Here is a 21,581-nt window from a genome sequence, read left to right as displayed (position 1 = left end):
CACGTCTCGAGTTCCCAGCCTCATTGTCAGCTCTCGCTGAAGCGGTCTTTGCCTTTGATTAGCTTGCCCTTAATATACAAAGGGAAGAAATTGGGGGAGATGATAGAAAATGGCAAGCACTCCTCTGAAATTACAAGGGGTGCGTTATAGCACGGCTTAAGGCAACCTTGATGTCACTTGTGCTATTAGTTTTCTTCTTAGTCCCTTTTTGTGGTGAAATATTTTTAAAGGTTGTTCTGGGGCAAATGTAATTGGAAATGCAGTGTGTTAAACTATTTCACTTTTTTTTAAAGTAGGAGTTTTGATGGTGAAAGTTGATGGGAAGCTTTCTGAAAAGCTGCACATTTGTATCCATACCTCAAAGTCCATAGTCAGTCTCCCTCTCCCACTCTCTCTGCTTTTTCTCCCCCTTCCATCTGCATTTGTACATTTCAAAGAAAAGATTTCCTGCAGCATCAGATGGAGGTTCTTTTAAGAAAAACCAGCCATCGGTTTGTTACACAATAATGAACGTCCGCGTGTGAAGACAGGTGCAGGTTTCTGTGTGGCCCCCTGGTGCAGAAAGGCCTGCAAACACCGCGACCGTGTGCCCATGCCCCGTGCGGTGTGACCTCTGAGAATTCCATGCTTGATCGGTCAAGAAACAAGGCTCCCAGACTCCAGGTCCCGGGGCTTGAGGTTTCGCTGCAGGGAGCCGTGACCAGCTGGGTTTGATTTGATGAGGGTTTGGGGGCCAGTGTGTCAACACAGATTTATGACCCTCACGTAGGAGTTCTGCTTCCTGCCCAGAGCCGAAGGGGACGCACGGTCTTGTTGAGTCTTTTTGGTGAGACGCTTTGGAGAGCCGGGCTCGCGGGTCCCGTGGCCGGCTGACGGCAGGCGGCGTCACTGCCTTCGTGGTGCGGGCTCACAGGGCGAACCCACAATGAAGGGTTCGTGATCACAGAGGTCTCGGAGGCGGTGGCTTGATGACCGGGTGTCTCATTGTGCCACCCTTGGCAGGAAGCTTCTGTGGAAGTGCGACGGCAAACGGAGGACCCCGGTGCGCGCAGAGAGCTTTCTTCCTCAGTCCAGGCCGAGGAGGGACGCCCCACCCCAAGGTAGGAGACTCTCGGACTCGGGGTTACTGAGAAGGCATCTTGGGGTGGGCTGCGTTATGGTGGGTGAGTGCTTGGGCGTCCGGTTTCCGCCAGACCCGAAGTGGCCACGAACCAGGTTCAGCTTCCAGCGTCCCCAGGACCAAGCCCTCAGCCCTGCACCACTGCCGGCGGGAGAAGCATCCCCAGGGCGGGGACGCTCTGAATGCCATCGTGGCATTTTTGGTTCTTAAAACAGCTGCTGTGTTTTCCGTACAGTGAAGTTCTTTATGTTCACAGAACGAGAAACCCAGCGTAGTGGCTTGAATGACATGCTTTATCCAGAGCGGCCATCTGACGGGATGCCTTAACGTCGAGGGCACGGCTGGGTTGCTGGGTCTGGAAATCCACATTGTCTGGAAGGATTGTTGGTCAAAGGACGAGGGCAAGCCTTTCTCAATTGGCCTTATTTACTGACTTAATTTTGAGCTTTAAAATAGAAATCGAGTCGGTTGGCTCCCCAGGAGGGGATCAGAGCATCTGAAAGAACGGAATGGCAGCAGTGTTACACTGTCACGTGCCCTGATTCTCCAGTGTGTCCAGTGTGGCTGTGTCACTGTAGTGAGGGTGGAATTTAGGTGAAACACATACTGTCATCTGGACCCTTGTCCACAAGGAGGGCGGGGGAGGGAAGTGTAGGTCACTGCAGGAACTGGGGTACGACCTTATTTTAAAAGGGCTGATGGAAGAATGGAAGCAAATTTGTACACAGTAGCGTCGCTGAGTGCATATCTTTCTGTTCCTCGAGCATCTCTGGGAGTTGGTGTGCCGCTCAAATTAAACACCAACCTCAAAATTGAAGATTCTGTCCCAGAGATGACCAGTTTAAATGCTTGCTTTTGAGAGCCTTACGTAACGGGGTTTTATTTCATTTGGCTGTCAGCTGAGCGTTGCTGGCCTTGAACAGGAGTGCCGGTGGCTCTGAGGGAGCAGGCGTGGTGGTCTGTGTGTGCACGTGTAGGATATGGTCGCAGTTACTTACCAGTCTGCACGGCCAAGACCAGAGACCCCGGGTGAGAGAGGAAGGTCCGTGAATCACACACGTACAGAGCCGAGCTGTGTCTGAGCGGCACAGTCAGAGCTCCATGGCTCTGGGTTGCGAGCAGCTCACGTGCCAAGTGCCAGCTGTCCTCTTTATCAAAAGCCACTTCCGGGCCCCGCTGCCGTCGTGGGAGTGCGAGCAGTGCTGTAGTGCGGTGCGGTGCAGTGCGGCGGGGACGCTCCCCGCACACTCGGGCGCGGGCTTCGCTGCTGCACGGAGGCCTCGGGCGTTTATCCTGCAGAGAGACACGCATGTGCTGCTTGGAGTTCAGCTCTCCTGCTGTGAAGAGTCCTAACACATGGCTTCTAATGTACATACCGTGTGTGTGTGCGCGCGCGTGCGTGTGTGCGCGCGCGTGCATGTGTGCGGTAACGGCACTGTCGGCAGCGAAGGGGTCAACGGGAACGGGGGAGGGACCCCACGCTGCCTGTCTCACAGCTGTGTCCTCTGGCAGGCTGCGTAACCACTCTGACAGAACGAGTTCCAGAAACTTTCTGCTTTTGAGCTGCAAACCCAGCAATTTTCAGAATCATTGTGTGTGCTTTTAAAGAGTGGTGAGACTCAGTGAAATCCTAGATTAGGGATGTCAAAGAGGCTTTTTTTTTTTTTTTGAGAAAATGTTTATCTTCTGAAGGAGCAGCGAGGAAGAGTGCCCTTGAAACATTAAATGGGAGAAAAAAGAAATGAAAATGCAGGCAGGGACTGTCCTTTGCTCACCAAAACCCAATCTATAATGCAAAGATTTAAAGATGCCCGGTGTTTTGCATACATTGATGTAACATATCTGTGTAAAGAAATCGAATCGCTGATCTGTTAACAGGAACACGATGATGAAGACTGGCTTCTGTTGTGATGCCAGAAGAGCGTCGAGAGAACATTTATGCAGCAAATCGAATTGAGAACATTTTTGTGAGGTTCAGGATTCTGTGTTCCAGATAAAGTAGGACAGAGGTTCTGCCCCAGGGGACCTCCCAGCGTAGGGGGGACGGAGAGACACCAGCACTCAGCACTGAAGCGATGATGCGTAATTGTCATCTTTGTGAAAAGTCACGGGATGGTTCAGAATCTTGGAGGGACGAGGGTGAGGCGACTTCTGCCTGGGGGTTGTGGACACGACGGTGGTGTTTGAGCAGGACCCAGGCCCTCGGGAGAAGATCTGACAGCGTTTGCTTGCCTCCAGCTGTGTTCGCGTGGGAGTGGCCTCCTCAACCATCATGTTTCCAGAGCCAGCGTCCACTGTTTTTGGAGGTTTTGCGCCAGATCTCCAAGCTCAGGTGTCCTGACTGACGGCAGTCTGCTCCCTGCCCCAGTGTCACGGGGACCTTGAGAGCTCGGTGCAGCAGTTTGCGTGGCTGCCGTGACAGACTGCCGGGGTCTGGGCGACATCAGCAGCAGACAGGCATTTATTTATTTATTTATTTTTGCGGTATGCGGGCCTCTCACTGCTGTGGCCTCTCCCGCTGCGGAGCACAGGCTCCGGACGCGCAGGCTCAGCGGCTATGGCTCATGGGCCCAGCCGCTCTGCAGCATGTGGGATCCTCCCGGACCGGGGCACGAACCCGTGTCCCCTGCATTGGCAGGCGGACTCTCAACCACTGCGCCACCAGGGAAGCCCCAGACGGTTATTTTCTCACAGCTCTGGAGGCCTGAGTCTAAGCTCCAGGTGCTGGCAGGGTGGGTGTCTCCCAGGGCCTCTCTCGGGGTCTTGCAGGCGGCCGCCTTCTCCCTGTGTCCTCACCTGGTCTTCCCTCTGTGTGTGTCTCTGTCCTGATCTCTTCTTAGAAGGACACCAGCCAGATTGGATTAGGGTCCCCCCCATGCCCTCATTTTGCCTTAATCACCTCTTGAAAGAGCTTCATTCCATCACCTTCTGAAGTCCTGGGGGGTTAGGACTTCAAGGTATGAAGGGGGGAGCAGAGTTAGCTCCTAATACTAGGAGGAGTGTCTCTGCTTCTCTCTAATGCCTTTAACCGGTTCTGTCTGCTGTGTCCACTCTCTCAGGAAGCGTCCTTTCATTGTCCAGACAAGGTCACGCCTGATGTCCTAGCGTTTAAAATAAAGGAGCTGCCATCCTAGCGAGCAGCTGGTGAAGAGGGGAGAACAGTGACGCCCCTTTGGAGGGCTGTTGCCGGCGTGGAGTTGCACACACCCTCTGGTGGGTGATCCCCTTTCTAAGAGTGACCTTCTGAGCAGACGCCCATCGCCCTGTAAACAGCGTATGGGGACCAGGGGCTCTGGTGCCGCCTCTGCCGCTTCTCATGGAGCTGCCCCCTCGTCGGCTGCTCTCTCCCTGCCTGGATGGCTGGTAGCGCCCCTGGCAGACCCTGGGCAGAGTGGAGGTGGGGCTCTGTGCTCCTTCTGGATCGTGGGGAATGTGCTTCCATGTTGGCATGACCTGCGTGCTGGAATTGTATTGACGATTTTAGTATACGTGACAGTACAGTGCATGAAGCGGGCTTTCCGTGCCCGTTAGAGGGGAGTCGTCAGCGTCTCAAATTTGGCACGCAGACTTGTTGGCCAGTGTTGTGTTTTAAGCCTTGTGAGAAAGCTAAGTTTACCACATGGGGTTCGTGCCCCTCACACGTGACGGTCTTCTAGAGGACTGCGTCTGCGGGGTTCTGCAGACAGGTCTTGTAGGGGAAGAGCCCGGGAGGCTGTGGCCACTGGCAGGCTCTCACTCCCCGGCCTTCTCCCGGCCATTTCTGCCCCCATAGGAGCTGCCGCCAGCAGGCTGGCTCTGATCCGCAGGCTTGTGTTTTGTTGCGACAGATGGGAGAGGAGGGGCGGGGGGAGAATAAGAATAAATCCTAAATCCCGCTAACAGCCAGAAGGTGGAGTCTGTATGAAATCAAGCTCTTTCATTTCACGTGAAATTCATCAACAAGCTAAGTCCACCTGAGGGTCACCTTCCTGTACTTTTGCCCTGAGAGGTGATTTGCGGTACAGAGCTCGATGCCAAGGCTGATTTCCATTTACTCCACAGGCTGCTTGCAAGTAGGTTTCAGAGTGAGAGCGTTGCCATCCGACCTGCACCCCTCATTTGTTGCTTTGGGGGAGACGTTTACTTCTCCTGGCCTTCAGTTAGCTAAGGGGCGGTTGAAGCTTTCCGTTCTGAACTGCTGTGCTGGGTAATTAGGAAGCCCACGCTGGCATGATCACAAGGGGAACCTCAAGCTTGGAAGTTTTCTGGGGTGGAGCCCGGCATCGGCACAGCTCCCTCTCGGGCAGTGCACTGTCTCCCGTGCCCAGAGCCCTTGCTGAGACACAGACCTCCGTCCTCCCAGAGGTGAAAAGCAGCGGCTGTCGGAAGACCCTGGGCCCGGGCTCCGGTGGTGTGTTTTTACGTCTTGCTTTGTGACGACACTTTCCCCTCGTGTTTATAGCCGCGTGGCTTCAGGAAGAGCAGAGTCAGGACGAGGCACAGCAGGTTGTTGACCTGCCGGCTTGGTCTCGTGACTGCACGCTATTCTGAAGGACGCATTGTCAGGCGGTGGTTTGAGGGTTCCAGGGCTTGGGGCCCTGGAGCAGAAAGTGAGGCCAGGGAGCCAGGTCCACGGAGCAGTGAGATGTGGGCAGAGACCGTGCCGAAATGTTAACCACTGCGGCGCCGAGGGACAGCAACGGAGACTGGACCCAGGCACCCTAGTTCCGGACGCGGCGGGGAAGCGGTCCTCCACAGACCCCACTTGTGAAGGCAGCCTCTGCCCTCTGAGAGGGTTCTGACACACGTCGGCTGATTGCCCCGGTGGCTGCATGCGAGTCCTTTGTTGGGGGCGGGGGTGGGGGAGGGAAAAGCCAAGAGTCCACGGCCCCTCTTCTTGGATGGAGAGACTTCCACAGCTGTTTGACAGGATCCTCTGCTCTTTTATCCTCTGGTCTCCTTTCTTCTCAGTTGACTCCTGTCTTCAAGCTCAAACCCTTGGGACTTCCCTGGTGGTGCAGTGGTTAAGAATCCACCTGCCAAGGCAGGGGACACAGGTTTGATCCCTGGTCCGGGAAGATCCCACGTGCCACGGAGCAGCTGAGCCCGCGAGCCGCAACTACTGAGCCTGCGCGCCACAGCTACTGAAGCCCATGCGCCCTAGAGCCCACGCGCCACAACTACCGAGCCCGCGTGCTGCAGCTGCTGAAGCCCGCACACCTAGAGTTATGCTCCGCAACAAGAGAAGCCACCGCATTGAGAAGCCCGCGCACCGCAAGGAAGGGTAGCCCCCGCTCGCCGCAACTAGAGAAAGTCCGTGCATAGCAACAAAGACCCAATGCAGCCAAAAAAAAAAAAAGCTCAAACCCTTGTCAGTTGCCCTTGGTCGAACTTGCACGTACAGGTACTCTTTGCTGTTTTTGCCTTTCTCCAGAAACCCACAAGAACACACCGCCACTCATCATCTCCTTTTGATCCTTCCACCCATGCTTCTTTGCTCGATGCCGTGTTTTAAGTCAGCGTACCATGGTTTAGGGCTGGGATGACCTGGAAGGCGGCCATATGGGTTTAAGTACACCTTACGTTAATGCTCTTCATGGTGGCAGGGGTGTCGGCAAAGTCTCCTCTGACTGCTTTTGAGACGATCTTTGCTGCCTTTCACTTCTTCTAGACCCTTCTGGCTCGTTGTCTCATTAAAGTGCTTTCCTCTTGGCTCAAGAACCGAATTGTCGGGACTTCCCTGGTGGTCCAGTGGTTAAGAATCTGCCTCCCAACACAGGGGACGCAGGTTTGATCCCTGGTCGGGGACCTAAGATCCCACGTGCCACGGGGCAGCCAAGCCTGAGCAAAAGAACCGAATTGTCAAGGACCGGATCTCTGATTCCTGTTTCTTCTAATGGGACCGAGTGTGGCGACCTACTTAATCCTAATGTGGTAGACTTTCATACCGTTAATGGGTGAAGTCACGCGTCTTAATCCAGGCTGCGTGGTGAATCCGTGTTGGGAACACGAGCACGTCTCATCCGTGAGCTGTGAACACCGACTTGTGGCTCCTCCCCTGCAGAAGGTACGGCCTGTGAGAGGCACTGCAGCATCCTTGCAGGGTGGAAACGAGATCGAGCTTCGTTGCAGAAGTGGACGTGGCAGAGCCACGTTAGGATGAAAGCTTGCTTCCCAGAGATGATCGAGGGCATCCCTGATGCCGGGGAGGGTCGTGGTTGAGTCCACGTATCCTTCTCACACCTGCCTCTCCCCAGGCCTTCTTGAGCAATGTTCGGGAACTTTGGAGACCAGGTACCAGGCGCAGGCTTTTCTCTCTTGGGCAAGGACGAGGCAGCTTAACTGCAGTAGGTTTCTCCTGTGTTCCTTTCTGTCTGTGTCGGCATTTGATATTAGAGCTCTGAAATCATTGGAGAAGACCCGCGGGCAGTGAGTCTCGGGCCCACCGAGGTCAGGCGCCCTGACGAGATGGCTTCGAGGACCGGACACCTGTCCAGTTTGACCTCCGTCCCTTGGGACTCATAGGCTTTGTAGGTGTCTGTGTGTTGGGTCACGTTGGCTGCTGTCTGTGAGGTTCCTGTAAATGACTTGCTTTAATTTTTAAGTTACGTGAAGTAACTTATGCTGCTGTATTTAAAATGGATAACCAACAAGGGCCTGCTGTGTAAAACAGGGAACTCTGCTCACTATTATGTAACAACCTAAATGGGAAACCAGTTGGGAAAAGGAGTAGATAAGACTTAATCACTTTGCTCTACATGTGAAACTAATGCAACGTTGTTACTCAGCTAGACTCCAACATAAAATAAAAGTTTAAAAACATAAAATAAAAAATAAGTAACTTACGCTTTTTGCAATGGGGCTGAAAAGATTGTATTTATTTTAAAATTGTGGTGGGATCCACGTAATGTAAAGTTAACCATTTGAGTGTATGTGATTCAGTAACACTTAATACATTCACAGCATTAGGCATCCATCACCACCGTCTAGTTCCAGAAGATTTTCATCACCCCAAAAGGAGACCTTGTACCCCTTGAGTGGTCGCTCCTGAAGTGGGTTTATTATTTTTCTCCCCCCTCCCCCCTTTCCACTTCTCATTTTCCTTTTTTTAAAAATTATTTTTGGCTGCGTGGGTCTTCATTGCTGCACAGGGCTTTCTCTAGTTGCAGAGAGCGGGGGCTACTCTTTGTTGCGGTGCACGGGCTTCTCATCATGGGAGCTTCTCTTGTTGCGGAGCACAGGCTCTAGGCGCGTGGGCTTCAGTAGTTGTGGCACGCAGGCTCAGTAGTTGTGGCTCGCGGGCTCTAGAGCGCAGGCTCCGTAGTTGTGGCGCACGGGCTTAGTTGCTCCGCGGCATGTGGGATCTTCCCAGACCAGGGCTCGAACCCGTGTCCCCTGCATCAAGGGCGGATTCTTAACCACTGCGCCACCAGGGAAGTCCCCGTGAAGTGGGTTTATTTTTAAGGTTCAATTTGAAGTGACGCCCTCTCTAGAGTTAGACCGCATCTTATACATGGCTGCCATCAGTCAGAGGTGAGGTGGACCCTTGGCTGTCAGAGTTGATTTCCTCGTACTCGGTGTGTTAAGTGGTGGTGAGACGCCTGCAGCTAGTCCCAGAAATCAGTTTTCTCGTAAACTTTCTGAAGGTCCACATGTTGAAAATAAAAAACAATGGTTCTGCGATTTGCCTCTTAAGCAGCGTAAGGTGCATTAAAATATTTCCGCGTGGACGTGAAACATGCATGAAACCGAGGAGTCGGTGGATCCCCTCGGTCCCCCAGGCAGCCACCTGCTCTCCCCTGGCACTGTGGAGGTCGCATCACCTCCACCAGCGGCTGCAGTCAGAGGACAGGAAGGTGAAGGAGGAAGACAGTGGTGCGGGCAGTGGGAGGGCGCTAGCCGGGAAAGTGCATGGACTTGAGGTTTTCTCAGATGCAGCACTTGGAGCACGTGGGTTCCTGGAAAACGTGCCTGTTCTCTTTCGAGTTGAACCTTTTGTGTCTTTATTTCCATGTGAATCTTAACATTCTTACCAGGATATCCTGGATGGTGTGCACGGTCGTGCCTGTGTGTGTGGGGAGCCCCACTGTCAGAGGTAATGAGGTTGCTGTCCCGTGCAGGGAGGAGAGAATGAGTCCAGGCTCACACGTGAACCCAGCTCTCCCGCCGAGGCGAGGGACAAGTCATCAGGGTGCCATGCCAGCAGAGCTCCAGGTCCTGTCTGTCCGGAGACGCGTGATGAGTCCTTTCGTGGCATCTGGGAACCCAGGGTAGCTGAACCCACGAGAGGCGGGGTGTCCGGAGCCACGAGAGGAAGAGTTCATTCCCAGCAAAGCCTTTCAAGTCACGTTGGCTTTATAGTTCTTTTCCCACGTCACTTGCAAATGTGTTGTGTGTTATGTAGTCTATGAGCCATAAAACTAAGGAAAATATATTTAGACACATTTAACAATACAATAAAAGGCCACACGTTGCGTGATTCTGGTGCGTGTGCGCTGCCCAGAACAGGTCGATCCGTAGAGACAGAAGGGAGATGGGTGGCTGACAGGAGTGAAGGCCCGAGGGAACGGCAGTCACTGCCAGGCGGTGTGGAGTTCTTGGCGGGTGAGGGAAACGCTTTGGAATTAGATAGTGGTGGTGGCTGCACAACTCTGTGAGTTTACTGAGAGCCACTAAATCATACGCTTCCAAAGGCTGAATTGTAGGGTATGCGAACTTCATCTCGATTTTTAAAATCTGGTCGGTGCTGAGAGTCCCCAGGAAGAAAAGGTTTTAAAATTTAAAACGAGGCCGCGCGTTACCCAGGTCTGAGAGTTGCGGCTCTAGCTCAGACTTGGCCAAGGATCAGATGGTGAGTACTTTGGGCTTTAAGGACCTCAGTGTTCCTGCTTGCGGACATCTCTGCCCTTGTAGCCCGGGAGCAGCCGTGGACAGTCCATGAAGAGGTGGGTGTGGCTGTGCTCCCATAAAACTGGACAGAGAAGGTTTGCCAGCCCTGGGATTTGACCAAGGGCCGTAAGAGATTGGCCTTCAGCGAGTGTGCTTCCCGGACGGGGAGGTGAGGCCTGCATGGCCGACTGTCTGGATGTTTGCAGAGAGGCTTCTCACGTGCTTCTCTGCAGCATGACGTCCGTTCCTCTTGCCATTTTCATTTTACTGGTCTCTCCGGCTTGGTTGACTTAACTGTGGCCCGTTCACGGCATGAGCGTGTGGGAGAGCGAAGGATGCTGTTAAGCACGGGCTCCTTGGTGATGCTCTGACTTGGAGCGCTGGCATCCTTGGACTGTAAGAGCTCAGTTCAGGCGAAGTGACTTGGGGAAGGGTTGAGGCTTCGCCAGGCTTGGCCCAGCGGCTACGAGGAGTTCTTGCGGCATTTCAGCGTGCCGGGGTGCTTATCGTGTTCCGTTCCCTTCTTATCTGTGGACTTCCTCGAGGACGTGAATGTACTGTATCAAGTGAAGGCGCATTTGTATTCAACTTGTTACAAGTATTTACGATGCACAGCCTTAACGACATGAACACAGCGTAGGCTTTGAGCACCTTGTACACCCTGATAATTACGCCTTGTTCTAGGAAACACGGATATATGAAAACCCAACGATAAACCTTAATATTATAAAAGTGCTCCCCCTTTACAAATTGTTCATAGAGGGTGTCCTTTAAAAATGGATTCCTAGAGCAAAAGCAGCACCCAGATCCTGGTTTCTAATACGCTTCTCCATGAGGAGGATGCAGGGATCCTTGGAGGAACGGCTGACGCTAGGGCTGGGGCAGAGGGTGTGTGCGGAACGAGTATGGAGTGTCTTGCTCCCTAAAAGTAAGGAAGTGTTCAAACAGACACAAAACCCTGTAACGGTGAGGCTATGCCAGAGGGACCACAGGGGTCCACTTAGAGGTAGGTATGACCAAAGCTGCAATGAAATAAAGTCGTGCAGGATTATAACCCAGCGTATAAAGTATCCCTGAGTCCACACTGATAGACGTAAATGATTGGGTATATTAATAAGTGGGGGAGAAGAGACAAATCTGTGCCGAAAAATTCCAGATCTCTGTAGATCCTCTGCCCTCAAGGGGGTGGGGCAGAGCCCTTCATTCCTGTAATATGGGCTCCATATGGTAACGTCGTTCCGCAGAGGGCAGGGTGAACAGGTGGGGTGAAAGTCACGTGACCGAGGAGAAGCGGATGCACGCCGTACCTGACCCTGCCAGCCGATGAGCAGACTGCTGTGTTGACGGCGTGATCCTTGGTATCGTATGGTAAGCAGGGCATTCACCTCTTGTGGCCTGCCCTCCACGTCCATAACTCCAGGGTAATCACGACAAAAACATCAGACGCATCCCAGTTGAGAGGCATTCTGCAAAATGCCGGCACGGTACTCCTCCAAACCGTGGAGGGCGTGGAAAACAAGGGCAGTCTGAGCTGTCGCTTAGGTGGGAGGAGCTGAAGCAGATGTGACAACTAAATGCAATGTGGTGTCCTGGCTGGGATCCTGGGACAGAAGGAGGCTATTAGGCGAGAGTGAAGGAAGTCTGAATAAAGCGTAGACTCCAGTTAATATGAATGTACCAAGATTGGGGTCACTAGTTACGGCGAAGGTACTCATGTCATGTGTAGACAGTAGGGGAAACTGGGGTGTAGGGTACATGGGAACATTCTCCTCTCGTTGCAATTTTTCTGTCAATCTAAAACCATGTTAAAATAAAGTTTTGAGATGTTTCGAGTTACTCAGTTTGTAAACATCAGGAACATACCTTTTGAGCAGTAAGTGGGTGAAATCCCTGGTCAGCCGCCAGGCTCTTACTGGATGCCTGTTACGTGGATGGCCTCACATTGTGCTCTGAGGTATAGACAGGTGTGGAGCTGGCCTGGGGTGGATGGTGCCCTCTCTTAGTGGTGGGATCCTGTACTTGGTAGAATAACACGTGGAGATGAAAACTAGTGCAAAGAATGTGGGACGTGGGGGGGGGGCAGACACAGGTTCAGATTCTTACTCTCGTTCTCCGTGTGCTTGCATCAGGCCACCTAAGCTTGCTAATAACTTCCCTTCCCTGGATGATGGGATAGCCACACCAACCTTCCTTGCAGACTCACTTAAATGCCAAATGGGTGTCACACGAACGCAGTAGCGCAGTGCTTAAAATCAAGCAGGTGTGAAAAAATGGAAAAAGTCACTCTTGGTGAAATAGTGGTAACGTGGGAGATGCTGCAAAGGAGCACGTGTTACTGGTTTAAATGAGGAAGAGTCGGAAGTAACCGCAGTGAATTTTGAAGACGTTGACTGAAGCAGGTGGTGAAATGAGACAATCCGTCCCGGAGGGTAAGTGCAGGACTGGGGAGGGTCGGGGTTGTCCGTGCGGCTGTTAGAGACCCTGGTGGGAGGGGCACTGCCTGCGGCAGGGGGCGGGAGCTGCCTGAGGAGGGGAGGTGGGGCGCGGGGACTTTCAATGCAGTTCATTGTGAAGTGTCAGGGTCAGCCTGTGACCCCTTTGTGGTCTGCAGCGAATGCCTTGTGCGCAGTGAAACCTCCGGAAACACTTTGTTAGTTGTTTGGGTTACGTTCCTCCTGAGTGTGTAATAAACCCCCAGATACAGAAGAACGTAAACTAGGCTATTGTTTGTTTTTGTTTTGTTTTGTTTTAAACGTCATTGTTTCATCTGACTTAACGGCTGTGGGATTGAGCCTTGGATTGCACACGTTATGCGATGGTCTAGCACAGTTAAACAGGCAAAGCTGCGTAAAATTCGTGCAGCAGGCTTTTCTGCGTTTCCTTCTTTTAAATTACAAAGAGGAAGACACCCGTGCCTTTAGGGGTTTAAAAGGGCAAGGCTTTGGGGGTTTAGGCAGAGAAGCCTTGGGAACATTTCCCCCTGAGGTCAGGAGTCGTCAGTGAGGTCACAAGGGAGCCTTGAGGCCCGGGGTTAGAGTGGGGGGGGCGGGGGCGGGGCTGCGTGAACTTGACCGTCACGAGGACGCCGGGGCTGCCGCAGAGCGGGTCCGTGGGGCGCTGTGCTCACGGCGGGCGGAGAGCCGGTAAGAGAGCCTGGGTCCCCTCTCGGAGCATCTCCTGCAGGACAGGGATGCTTTCCTGCCGCCGTGGCTGTGTGCCAGGCTTTGCAGCGACTCGTGCCCCTTTTGTTGTGCTGTTTTGAAGAGCAGGTGATCAGCTCACAGGGCGGTGTGAGGCCAGTGGGAGAGGTCTGCAGACACGCTCCTCACGTGTTGTTCTGCCTGAAAGGGAACGATAATGCAGATCGGCGTGCAGAGTCCACCTGAGCTCTGCCCGTGCGCACGTGTGTGTGTGGGCACGCGAGCCCGTGCTGTGTGTGTCTGTGTGTGTGTGTGTGCTTGTACACACGTGCGGTTTTGGTCGCCTGGGTTTCTGCCGTTGGCTGAAAGCGCGCTGGAGCTAGAAGGCAGTGCCCCTCTGGACTTGCTCTGGTGAGCTGGTGTGACTGGGAGCCCTTGGTATGTGGGGCGCGCTCCACGTGAGGTCTGCAGACCTGCCTTCCCTGCCGAAGGGTCCCCGAGGAGACCGGCGGGAGGGCACTAGCGTTTCACGAAGACCCTTCCTTGCTTTGCCTTTTCTTTTTCCGTAGCAGTGAGACATGAGCGTTCTCACAACGGAGGCTTTGACTGTGGATGTAGAAAGGAAATGGTGAGTCAGCCACATCAGAATGAAAAAGGCAGGGAAATCAGGTGTGCGTGTTGAGTCATGAAAAAGATGCTTGGTGGGTAAATTCACTCATCGCCTGCTGATGGCAATGAAAAAATGCAAATGGAGAAAATGGCACGGGGTGGTTCTGAGCATTTTGCAGCTTTTGCTCTGCAGTCGTGACAATTTAAAGGCAGCATTTCTTGCGGGGTTTACTGTACATGTGCTGTGGGGTTTGGGGTTTTTTTTTTTGCCTTTTATATTGTGATAAATAAAACAAGTTATTAATTTTGGCCATATTTCTAAACGACTGAAATTGTTTGGCTTCACTAAAGCAGGCTTCTGTGTGTGTGGCGGGAGTGTGCCATTTCCACAGGGAAACGGCTGCATGTGTGTGGTACACAGACGCTCACGCACAGTTCGGGTCTGCACTGACTGACTCACGTGGGTAGGAGTCAATCTTGAAATGACTTAGTGGTCGTGCTTAGGTGGAACGTAAAGAGGCACAGGGGTTTGAAGACAGGTTTTCAGAAATCTACCTGACAGCATTTATAATGAAAGAACCTGCTGTCGTATACATTGTCTGAAGACTTACACAATGAAGGCATGGAAAATGATATTTTAACATGTCGTAAAATAACTGAAGATTAGGGACAGGTTTGATGAATGGTTGACATATTTCTTTTCCTTGCAGAGCAGAATCTTTGAGGGCGTGTATTATAAATATTTTTTATGATTATGTTGCAGAAAAGTATTTGATGGCTGGTAGGAAACTGGACATCTCTGTGCAGCTTTTGGTCAAGCAGAATGGAAAAAACATTTCACACTTTCTCTCTCTGTCTCTCTCACACACATGCCCACAAACATATACCCCTTAGGGAAAAATATTTGCAGGGGTATTTTCATCCATGAATGCATGAACGAACAAAACACAGAAAAGCCATTAATAAAAGGAGTATTAGAAATCACCATGCATATTGGTGTTGACCATGCAGGGCAGGTAAGGCTTCTCCTGCCCAGCTGGGGTGACAGACAGCCCTAAATGTATGCTGATGGCTGCGTGTTTGGCGTGAACCGGCGGCTCCCCCAGCCACCTTTGGGTTTTGGAGGTTGCGGAAGCTAATACTTCACGTGGCCTGTAGAATGCATTTGCTTTACTCTCACTGCCTTGAATTCTTTGCCTCTTGTGTGCATTAAAATTTAGGAAGGTCTAGGTGGGGAAGCAGTAGAAACAAGAGGTGGTGTTTTGTGTCCACCGGATCGGCCCATCTCTCCCCGGTCAGCAGACACTCGTGTGTTCTAGCGGGCTTTCTCTCCAACAGGTTAGATAAGTCATTTCTGTGAGGCTTGTAGACATCCCTGGATGTCTGAAGAGATCCTAAAGTTATTTAGTTTTTCACCTTTGAAAAAAGACTTGCAGAATCCTTTGTGTTCATTACTTAAGGTTCAGAAGGGCTTCTCGCCTGTATACCTTGGACCTCACAACGTGGGTACCATGTTCATTTGACGATAAGCAAACTGGGGCTTCAGTAGCTGGATTCACACAGCTTCTGGGGCTTCAGTAACTGGATTCACACAGCTTCTGGGGCTTCAGTAACTGGACTCACACAGCTTCCTAATGGAGAGCCCTGCATGCAGTACGGCTGCTCTTCAATCTGCTGGGTTCCTGCTAAGTCCTGCCACCTCGGATGTTGGAAGGTTCTCCAGATGGGCACAGCCTGCATATAGACCTGTATAAGATGCCACACCTCTTCTGTTATTAGCTGTCACGTCCCAGGGCCAGTGCACCAACAGTGCAGTGAGAAGGGGTTCCAGTGTGGGTTTCCGGGGCAGTGGTGTAATACAAAGACCTCTTAACCAGGCTGAGAAACTGCGGACTCAGGTCCCAAGCCTGCGTGGACGTGACCTTCTGTTTCTTCATCCACGAAATAGGAAGTTTGGATGGAGTGATTTCTGAGGACCCTTTCAGCTATCATCATTTTTGATTCTCGGGGAGAGAAGCCAGGGACTCAGATTCCCCTTAAATGACACATCCAGGCCAGTGGGTTGTATTGTTGTATTCATTTGCTACCAACATTCATGTGAGTGAAGACATATATGAGATACACGCGTGTGTAGCATCTTTGAGATCCGTCTGTCAATAAATGAGCTCTGCAGCAGACTTGATTTTTCTGCCTGCAGGGGTTTCTTTTTTTTTTTCTGCAGGGGTTTCTTTTTTTTTTTCTGCAGGGGTTTCTTGATGCAATGGCAGTGTCACTGACAGCACACCCACTTGGGTGTTCTGTGGTGAAGTCAGCTGCTACCGGACGAAGTTCTCCCAGGTACAGCTTACATACCATGTGTTATTTAATGACTTTGTTAAAAAGTCCAGCCAGTGGGCGCTTACACATATTTGGAGGCCATTAAAAATAGAATAACTAGGGGCTTCCCTGGTGGCGCAGTGGTTGAGAGTCCGCCTGCCAACGCAGGGGACGCGGGTTCGTGCCCCGGTCCGGGAGGATCCCACATGCCGCGGAGCGGCTGGGCCCGTGAGTCATGGCTGCTGAGCCTGCGCTCCGCAACGGAAGAGGCCACAACAGTGAGGGGCCCGCGTACCGAAAAAAAAAAAAAAAAAAAAAAACAGAATAACTAGAAATTCTAGGAAGGTATTAAACATTTATACAGACATACACACCTGCAGATATATGTGTGTACACCTGCATGTATATGTATACACATGAGCGTGCAAGTATGTGTATATATACACATGTGCACATAAATATGTATTACAGACATTTTATATAGGAATAAAGTAAATTTTCATGTACAGTATATATCTGAAGCCTATTGAGTAATCATTTCTAAATATGGTTCAGCTGAGTAACAATCATGCAATATTCTGAGATGGTATTTTCAAAATTTTGGGTCACGTGCATTGCGCTAAAAGGACACGCTTAAAGCAGATGGTTTTCTCTTAATTTTCGGAGATCCTATGCTATTCTAAGTATGTTTTAATCTCTTACCACAGAGTTTCCCAGAATTAAAAAATGGCTCCTTATTTCATAAGCTTGTTGTATGTTTTTGAGAGCTAGGATTTATGCTTATCTGTGGTTACAGCCTTCTAGGGTGTGTGGTATATAGTCTGTAATAACATTTCCTTCTTTAAATTCCGGAAAGCAGAATGAAGACATTAAAAATTGCCCTCAGCCTCACCGTCCAGAGAGACCGCTGTACCCACTTCGTGTCCTTTTTCAGCACAAATGTTCATTGATAGACATGTGATCACACGATACGTACTGTATATGAACAGCTTTTTCTCCCCTTGTACGCATGTGCTGCCTGGCATTCTAAGATGCGGTGGCCCAGTAGGAACACCATGGGCTTGTAGGGATGTTCCCAGTCTTTCACAGTGGGAAGTGATACCACAGCGGACATAAGTGGTGAAATATTTGTGCTGTTACACGCTCATTTCCTTAGGAGAACATTCTAGACATGGAATTGCCAGGCAGTCTTTTGGAAAATACCCCCAAGTTGCCCTCCATAAGGTGGGTCCCTTTCATAGCCCACCACCAACAGCCTAGGCCCGTCCTCCTTCTCCCGAAACCTTGTCCATGTTAGACATTTTTAAAATTCTGTGACTTGGTAGGCAAAACTATTTCATTTTTAACCAGCATTTCCTTGGTGACTAGTAAAGTTGAACTTCCTTGTGTGCTCTTATCGAGCCATTTGTATTTTTTCTTGTGAGCATTACTGTTCACATTTTCTATGTCTTCCTGCTGATCACTGTTCTTTACATTGCAAATAGATGCCCGAGGTGTGTTGTGTGCTTGTCAAACACTAATGGTTGGTTAGGGTTAGATTTTTTTTTTTTTAACTGAAGTACAGTTGATTTACAGTGTTTTAGGTGTGCAGCAAAGTGATTCAGTTATACGTGTATATGTATTCTTTTTCAGATTCTTTTCCATTATAGGTTATTACAAGATATTGAATATAGTTCCCTGTGCTGTACAGTAGGTCCTTGTTGTTTGTCTGTTTTATTTATAGCAGTGTGTATATGTTAATCGCAAACTCCTAATTCATTCCTCCCCTCCCTTTCCCCTTTGGGAACCATAAGTTCGTTTTCTATGTCTGTGAGTCCGCTTCTGTTTTGTAAGTAAGTTCGTTTGTATCATTTTTTAGATTCCACATATTAAGAGATGTCACATGGCATTTGTCTTTCTCTGTCTGGCTTACTTAGTATGATAATCTCTAGGTCCATCCATGTTGCTGCAAATGGCAATATTTCATTCTTATTTATGGCTGAATAATATTCCAGTGAATATGTATACCCCACATCTTCTTTATCCATTCGTCTGTCGATGGGCATTTAGGTTGCTTCCATGCCTTGGCTGTTGTAAATAATGCTGCTGTGAACGCTGGGGTGCATGTGTCTTTTCGAATTAGAGTTTTCCTCTTTTCTGGACATATGCCCAGGAGTGGGATTGCTGAATCATATGGTAGCTCTTTCTTTCTTTCTTTCTTTCTTTTTTTTTTTTTTTCCGGCCATGCTGCATGGCTTGCAGGATCTTAGTTCCCTGACCAGGGATTGAACCTGGGCCGCCTGCAGTGGAAGCACAGAGTCCTAACCACTGGACCACCAGGGAATTCCCAGCAGCTGTATTTTTAATTTTTTAAGGAACCTCCACACTGTTCTCTGTAGTGGCTGCACCAACTTACATTCCCACCAAGAGTGCAGGAGGGTTCCCTTTTCTCCACACCCTCTCCAGCATTTATTATTTGTAGACTTTTTGATGGTGGCCATGCTGACTGGTGTGGTTAGTTGTTTTTTTTTTTTTCAAACTGTACAAGTGTTTGGGTTTTTTTTTCCCTCTTAATTGGGGTATAGTTGCTTTACAATGTTGTGTTAGTTTCTGCTGTACAGCAAAGTAAATCAGCTATATGTGTACATATATCCCCTCTGTTTTGGATTTCCTTCCCATTTAGGTCACCACAGAGCATTGAGTAGCGTTTCCTGTGCTATACAGCAGGTTCTCATTAATTATCTATTTTATACATAGTACTGTATATATGTCAATCCCAATCTCCCAATTCATCCCACCTCCCTTTCCCCCGCTTGGTGTCCGTACATTTGTTCTCTACTTCTGTGTCCCTGTTTCTGCTTTGCAAATAGGTTCATCTGTACCATTTTTATAGATTCCAAATATATGCGTTAATATACGATATCTGTCTTTCTCTTTCTGACTTACTTCACTCTGTATGACAGTCTCTAGGTCCATCCACATCTCTACAAATGACCCAATTTCATTCCTTTTTATGGCTGAGTAATATTCCATTGTATATATGTACCACATCTTCTTTATCCATTCATCTGTCAGTGGGCATTTAGGTTGCTTCCATGACCTGGCTATTGTAAAGAGTGCTTCAGTGAACATTGGTGTGCCGTGTATCTTTTCGAATTACGGTTTTCTCTAGATATACGCCCAGGAGTGGGATTGCTGGATCGTACAGTAGCTCTATTTTTAGTTTTTTAAGGAAACTCCATACTCTTCTCCATAGTGGCTGTATCAATTTGCATTCCCACCAACAGTGCAAGAGGGTTCCCTTTTCTCCACACCCTGTCCAGCATTTGTTATTTGTAGATATTTTGATGATGGCCATTCTGACCGGTGTGAGGTGATACCTCATTGTAGTTTTTATTTGCATTTCTCTAATAATTAGTGATGTTGAGCATCTTTTCATGTGCCTCTTGACCATCTGTATGTCTTCTTTGGAGAAATGTCTACTTAGGTCTTCCGCCTACTTTTTGATTGGGTTGTTCGTTTTTTTGATATTAAACTGCATGAGCTGTTTGTATATTTTGGAGATTAATCCCTTGTCGGTCACTTCGTTTGCAAAGATTTTATGTGGGTTGCAGATATTTTCTGTGGGTTGTTGGTCACTTTGTTTGCAAACCCATTCCGTGGGTTGTCTTTTCGTTTTGTTTCTGGTTTCCTTTGCTGTGCAAAAGCTTTAAAGTTTCATTAGGTCTCATTTGTTTACTTTTTTTATTTACATTACTCTAGGAGATGGGTCAAAAAAGATCTTGCTGTGATTTCTGTCAAAGAGTATTCTTCTTATGTTTTCCTCTGAGAGTTTCATGGTGTCTGGCCTTACATTTAGGTCTTTAATCCATTTGGAGTTTATTTTTGTGTATGGTGTTAGGGAGTGTTCTAATTTCATTCTTTTACATGTAGCTGTCCAGTTTTCCCAGCACCACTTATTGAAGAGGCTGTCTTTTCTCCATTGTATATCCTTGCCTCCTTTGTCATAGATTAGGTGACCATAGGTGCGTGTGTTTATCTCTGGGCTTTCTATCCTGTTCCGTTGATCTATATTTCTGTTTTTGTGCCAGTACCATACTGTCTTGATTACTGTAGCTTTGTAATATAGGCTGAAGTCAGAGAGCCGTGATGGCCATTCTGACTGGTGTGGTTAGATTTTCTTTTAAACCATACGAGTGTTTTTAACTGTCACATCATCACCCTTGCCAGGTGGCTTTGTGCAGTCTGTTTGTATTCTGGTGTCTGCTGGCTCCTGGTGGCTGTGCACTCGGCTCAGTGTTTGCAGAAAGGGTGTCCACCCGGGGGTCTATGGGCTGAATCCCTTGTGAGGTGTAGACTGCCATCTGAAATACTCTGCAGTGCTTTGCAGAGAAGATAAAACTGCTTGGGAGAAGAACCCACGGGTTTGATGAACGTCTAATGTGGTGATGCCATGTGGAAGCAGGAGTCAAAAGATGGGCGCTGCAATCCTCGCTCAGGGGGTCGGGCGGGTCACTTAGGCTCGTGGCATCAGTGAGGCGGACATGCTGTGCTTTCTCGGGTGTGTGGAGCTCTGTAGGTGGAGGTTGGTACTAGATTTGTCTCCCCGAGAATAGAGACGTGCCCTCTTTCCCAATAACCCCCACTCACCGTCCTCCCTTTTTGCTCTGGGTGGCAGGAACCTCAGGGTCACATTTGAGGCACATACACTCAAATGACATTGGAGGCACATATACCCTAATGACAAGCCTCTTTGTGATGCTTTCCCACCCTTATGCCTTTTCACTTTTTAAAAAGATATTATCTCTTGTTGGGATGTTTCTATGTTCATTTTAATGCTCCTGCTGTGTTTTCGTCTGATAAGTCACCTCAAAACATTTGATCATTGAGGGTGTAAGTATGTTGAAATAAGGTAAATAGGTGTCGTAGAACTATAAACTAAACAGATTCAGAAGAGCCAAGGGCTTCTCAATAATCAGTTAATATTTTTGTGATGGTCATTGTTTTATGGAAAGATCAAGTTAGTTCGAATTGCCCTTAATGACCAAGTCACCCTAATGGAATCTGCCCGTTGGACTCGTGTCTGTAGCAGTCGGGGCAGCGTGGTGGTCATAAGCGGAGATGGAGCCGGGGCTGCCCACCTCTCAGGTAAGGTGAGGGGGCAACGTGAGTCCTCTCCCAGGCCCGTCAGCTCCGACACGCTGGACTCCTGAGGGTGTGGGTTGGTTTCCAGATCAGAAGAAGAAGTGCATTCTCAATGGACAGGTCTTTGGGTGACATCGTACAATATCTTACAGGTTACCGATTGTGTTCGTGTGGTTAGGTGCCCTGGAGCCTGCAAAGTCGTATCAGGTAGACAGAGCACCTCCCTTGAAGGCGCTTACCCTCTGCTGTAATGGAGAATAATACATAACAGATTACCACAGACCAGGTGACTTCAGCAATGGTCATTTATCTCTCACAGTCCAAGATCAAGGTGCTGGCCAGTTCAGTTCCTGGTGAGACCCCTTTCCTGGTGGGCAGACAGCCATCGTCCTGCTGTGTCCTCA

General features: G+C 49.7%; 1 protein-coding gene and 1 non-coding gene across 7 annotated transcripts in view; one reads left to right on the top strand and one right to left on the bottom strand.

Annotated features, from left to right (window-relative positions):
- The window catches only part of SHROOM2 (shroom family member 2), a 136,475-nt gene that overhangs the window by 85,770 nt on the left and 29,124 nt on the right, over positions 1–21,581 (top strand). For 4 of the 6 annotated variants that reach the window (XM_033849633.2, XM_033849632.2, XM_033849634.2 and 1 more), the window contains one exon: positions 1,003–1,100. The exons of the other annotated variants lie outside the window; for them this stretch is intronic. In XM_033849633.2, the coding sequence (XP_033705524.1) occupies positions 1,003–1,100 (98 nt within the window). The remainder of the gene's footprint in view (positions 1–1,002; positions 1,101–21,581) is intronic. 6 annotated transcript variants of the gene reach the window in all.
- On the bottom strand, positions 18,303–18,375 carry TRNAG-UCC (transfer RNA glycine (anticodon UCC)). Its single transcript has one exon. It is a non-coding gene; the product is annotated as a tRNA-Gly (tRNA).

Source organism: Tursiops truncatus, chromosome X (assembly GCF_011762595.2).
Source record: "Tursiops truncatus isolate mTurTru1 chromosome X, mTurTru1.mat.Y, whole genome shotgun sequence".
In the NCBI taxonomy this organism is placed as follows: Eukaryota; Metazoa; Chordata; class Mammalia; order Artiodactyla; family Delphinidae; genus Tursiops; species Tursiops truncatus.
The sequence above is the reverse complement of the archived record's forward strand: the minus strand, read 5'-3'. Positions and strand labels throughout refer to the sequence as shown.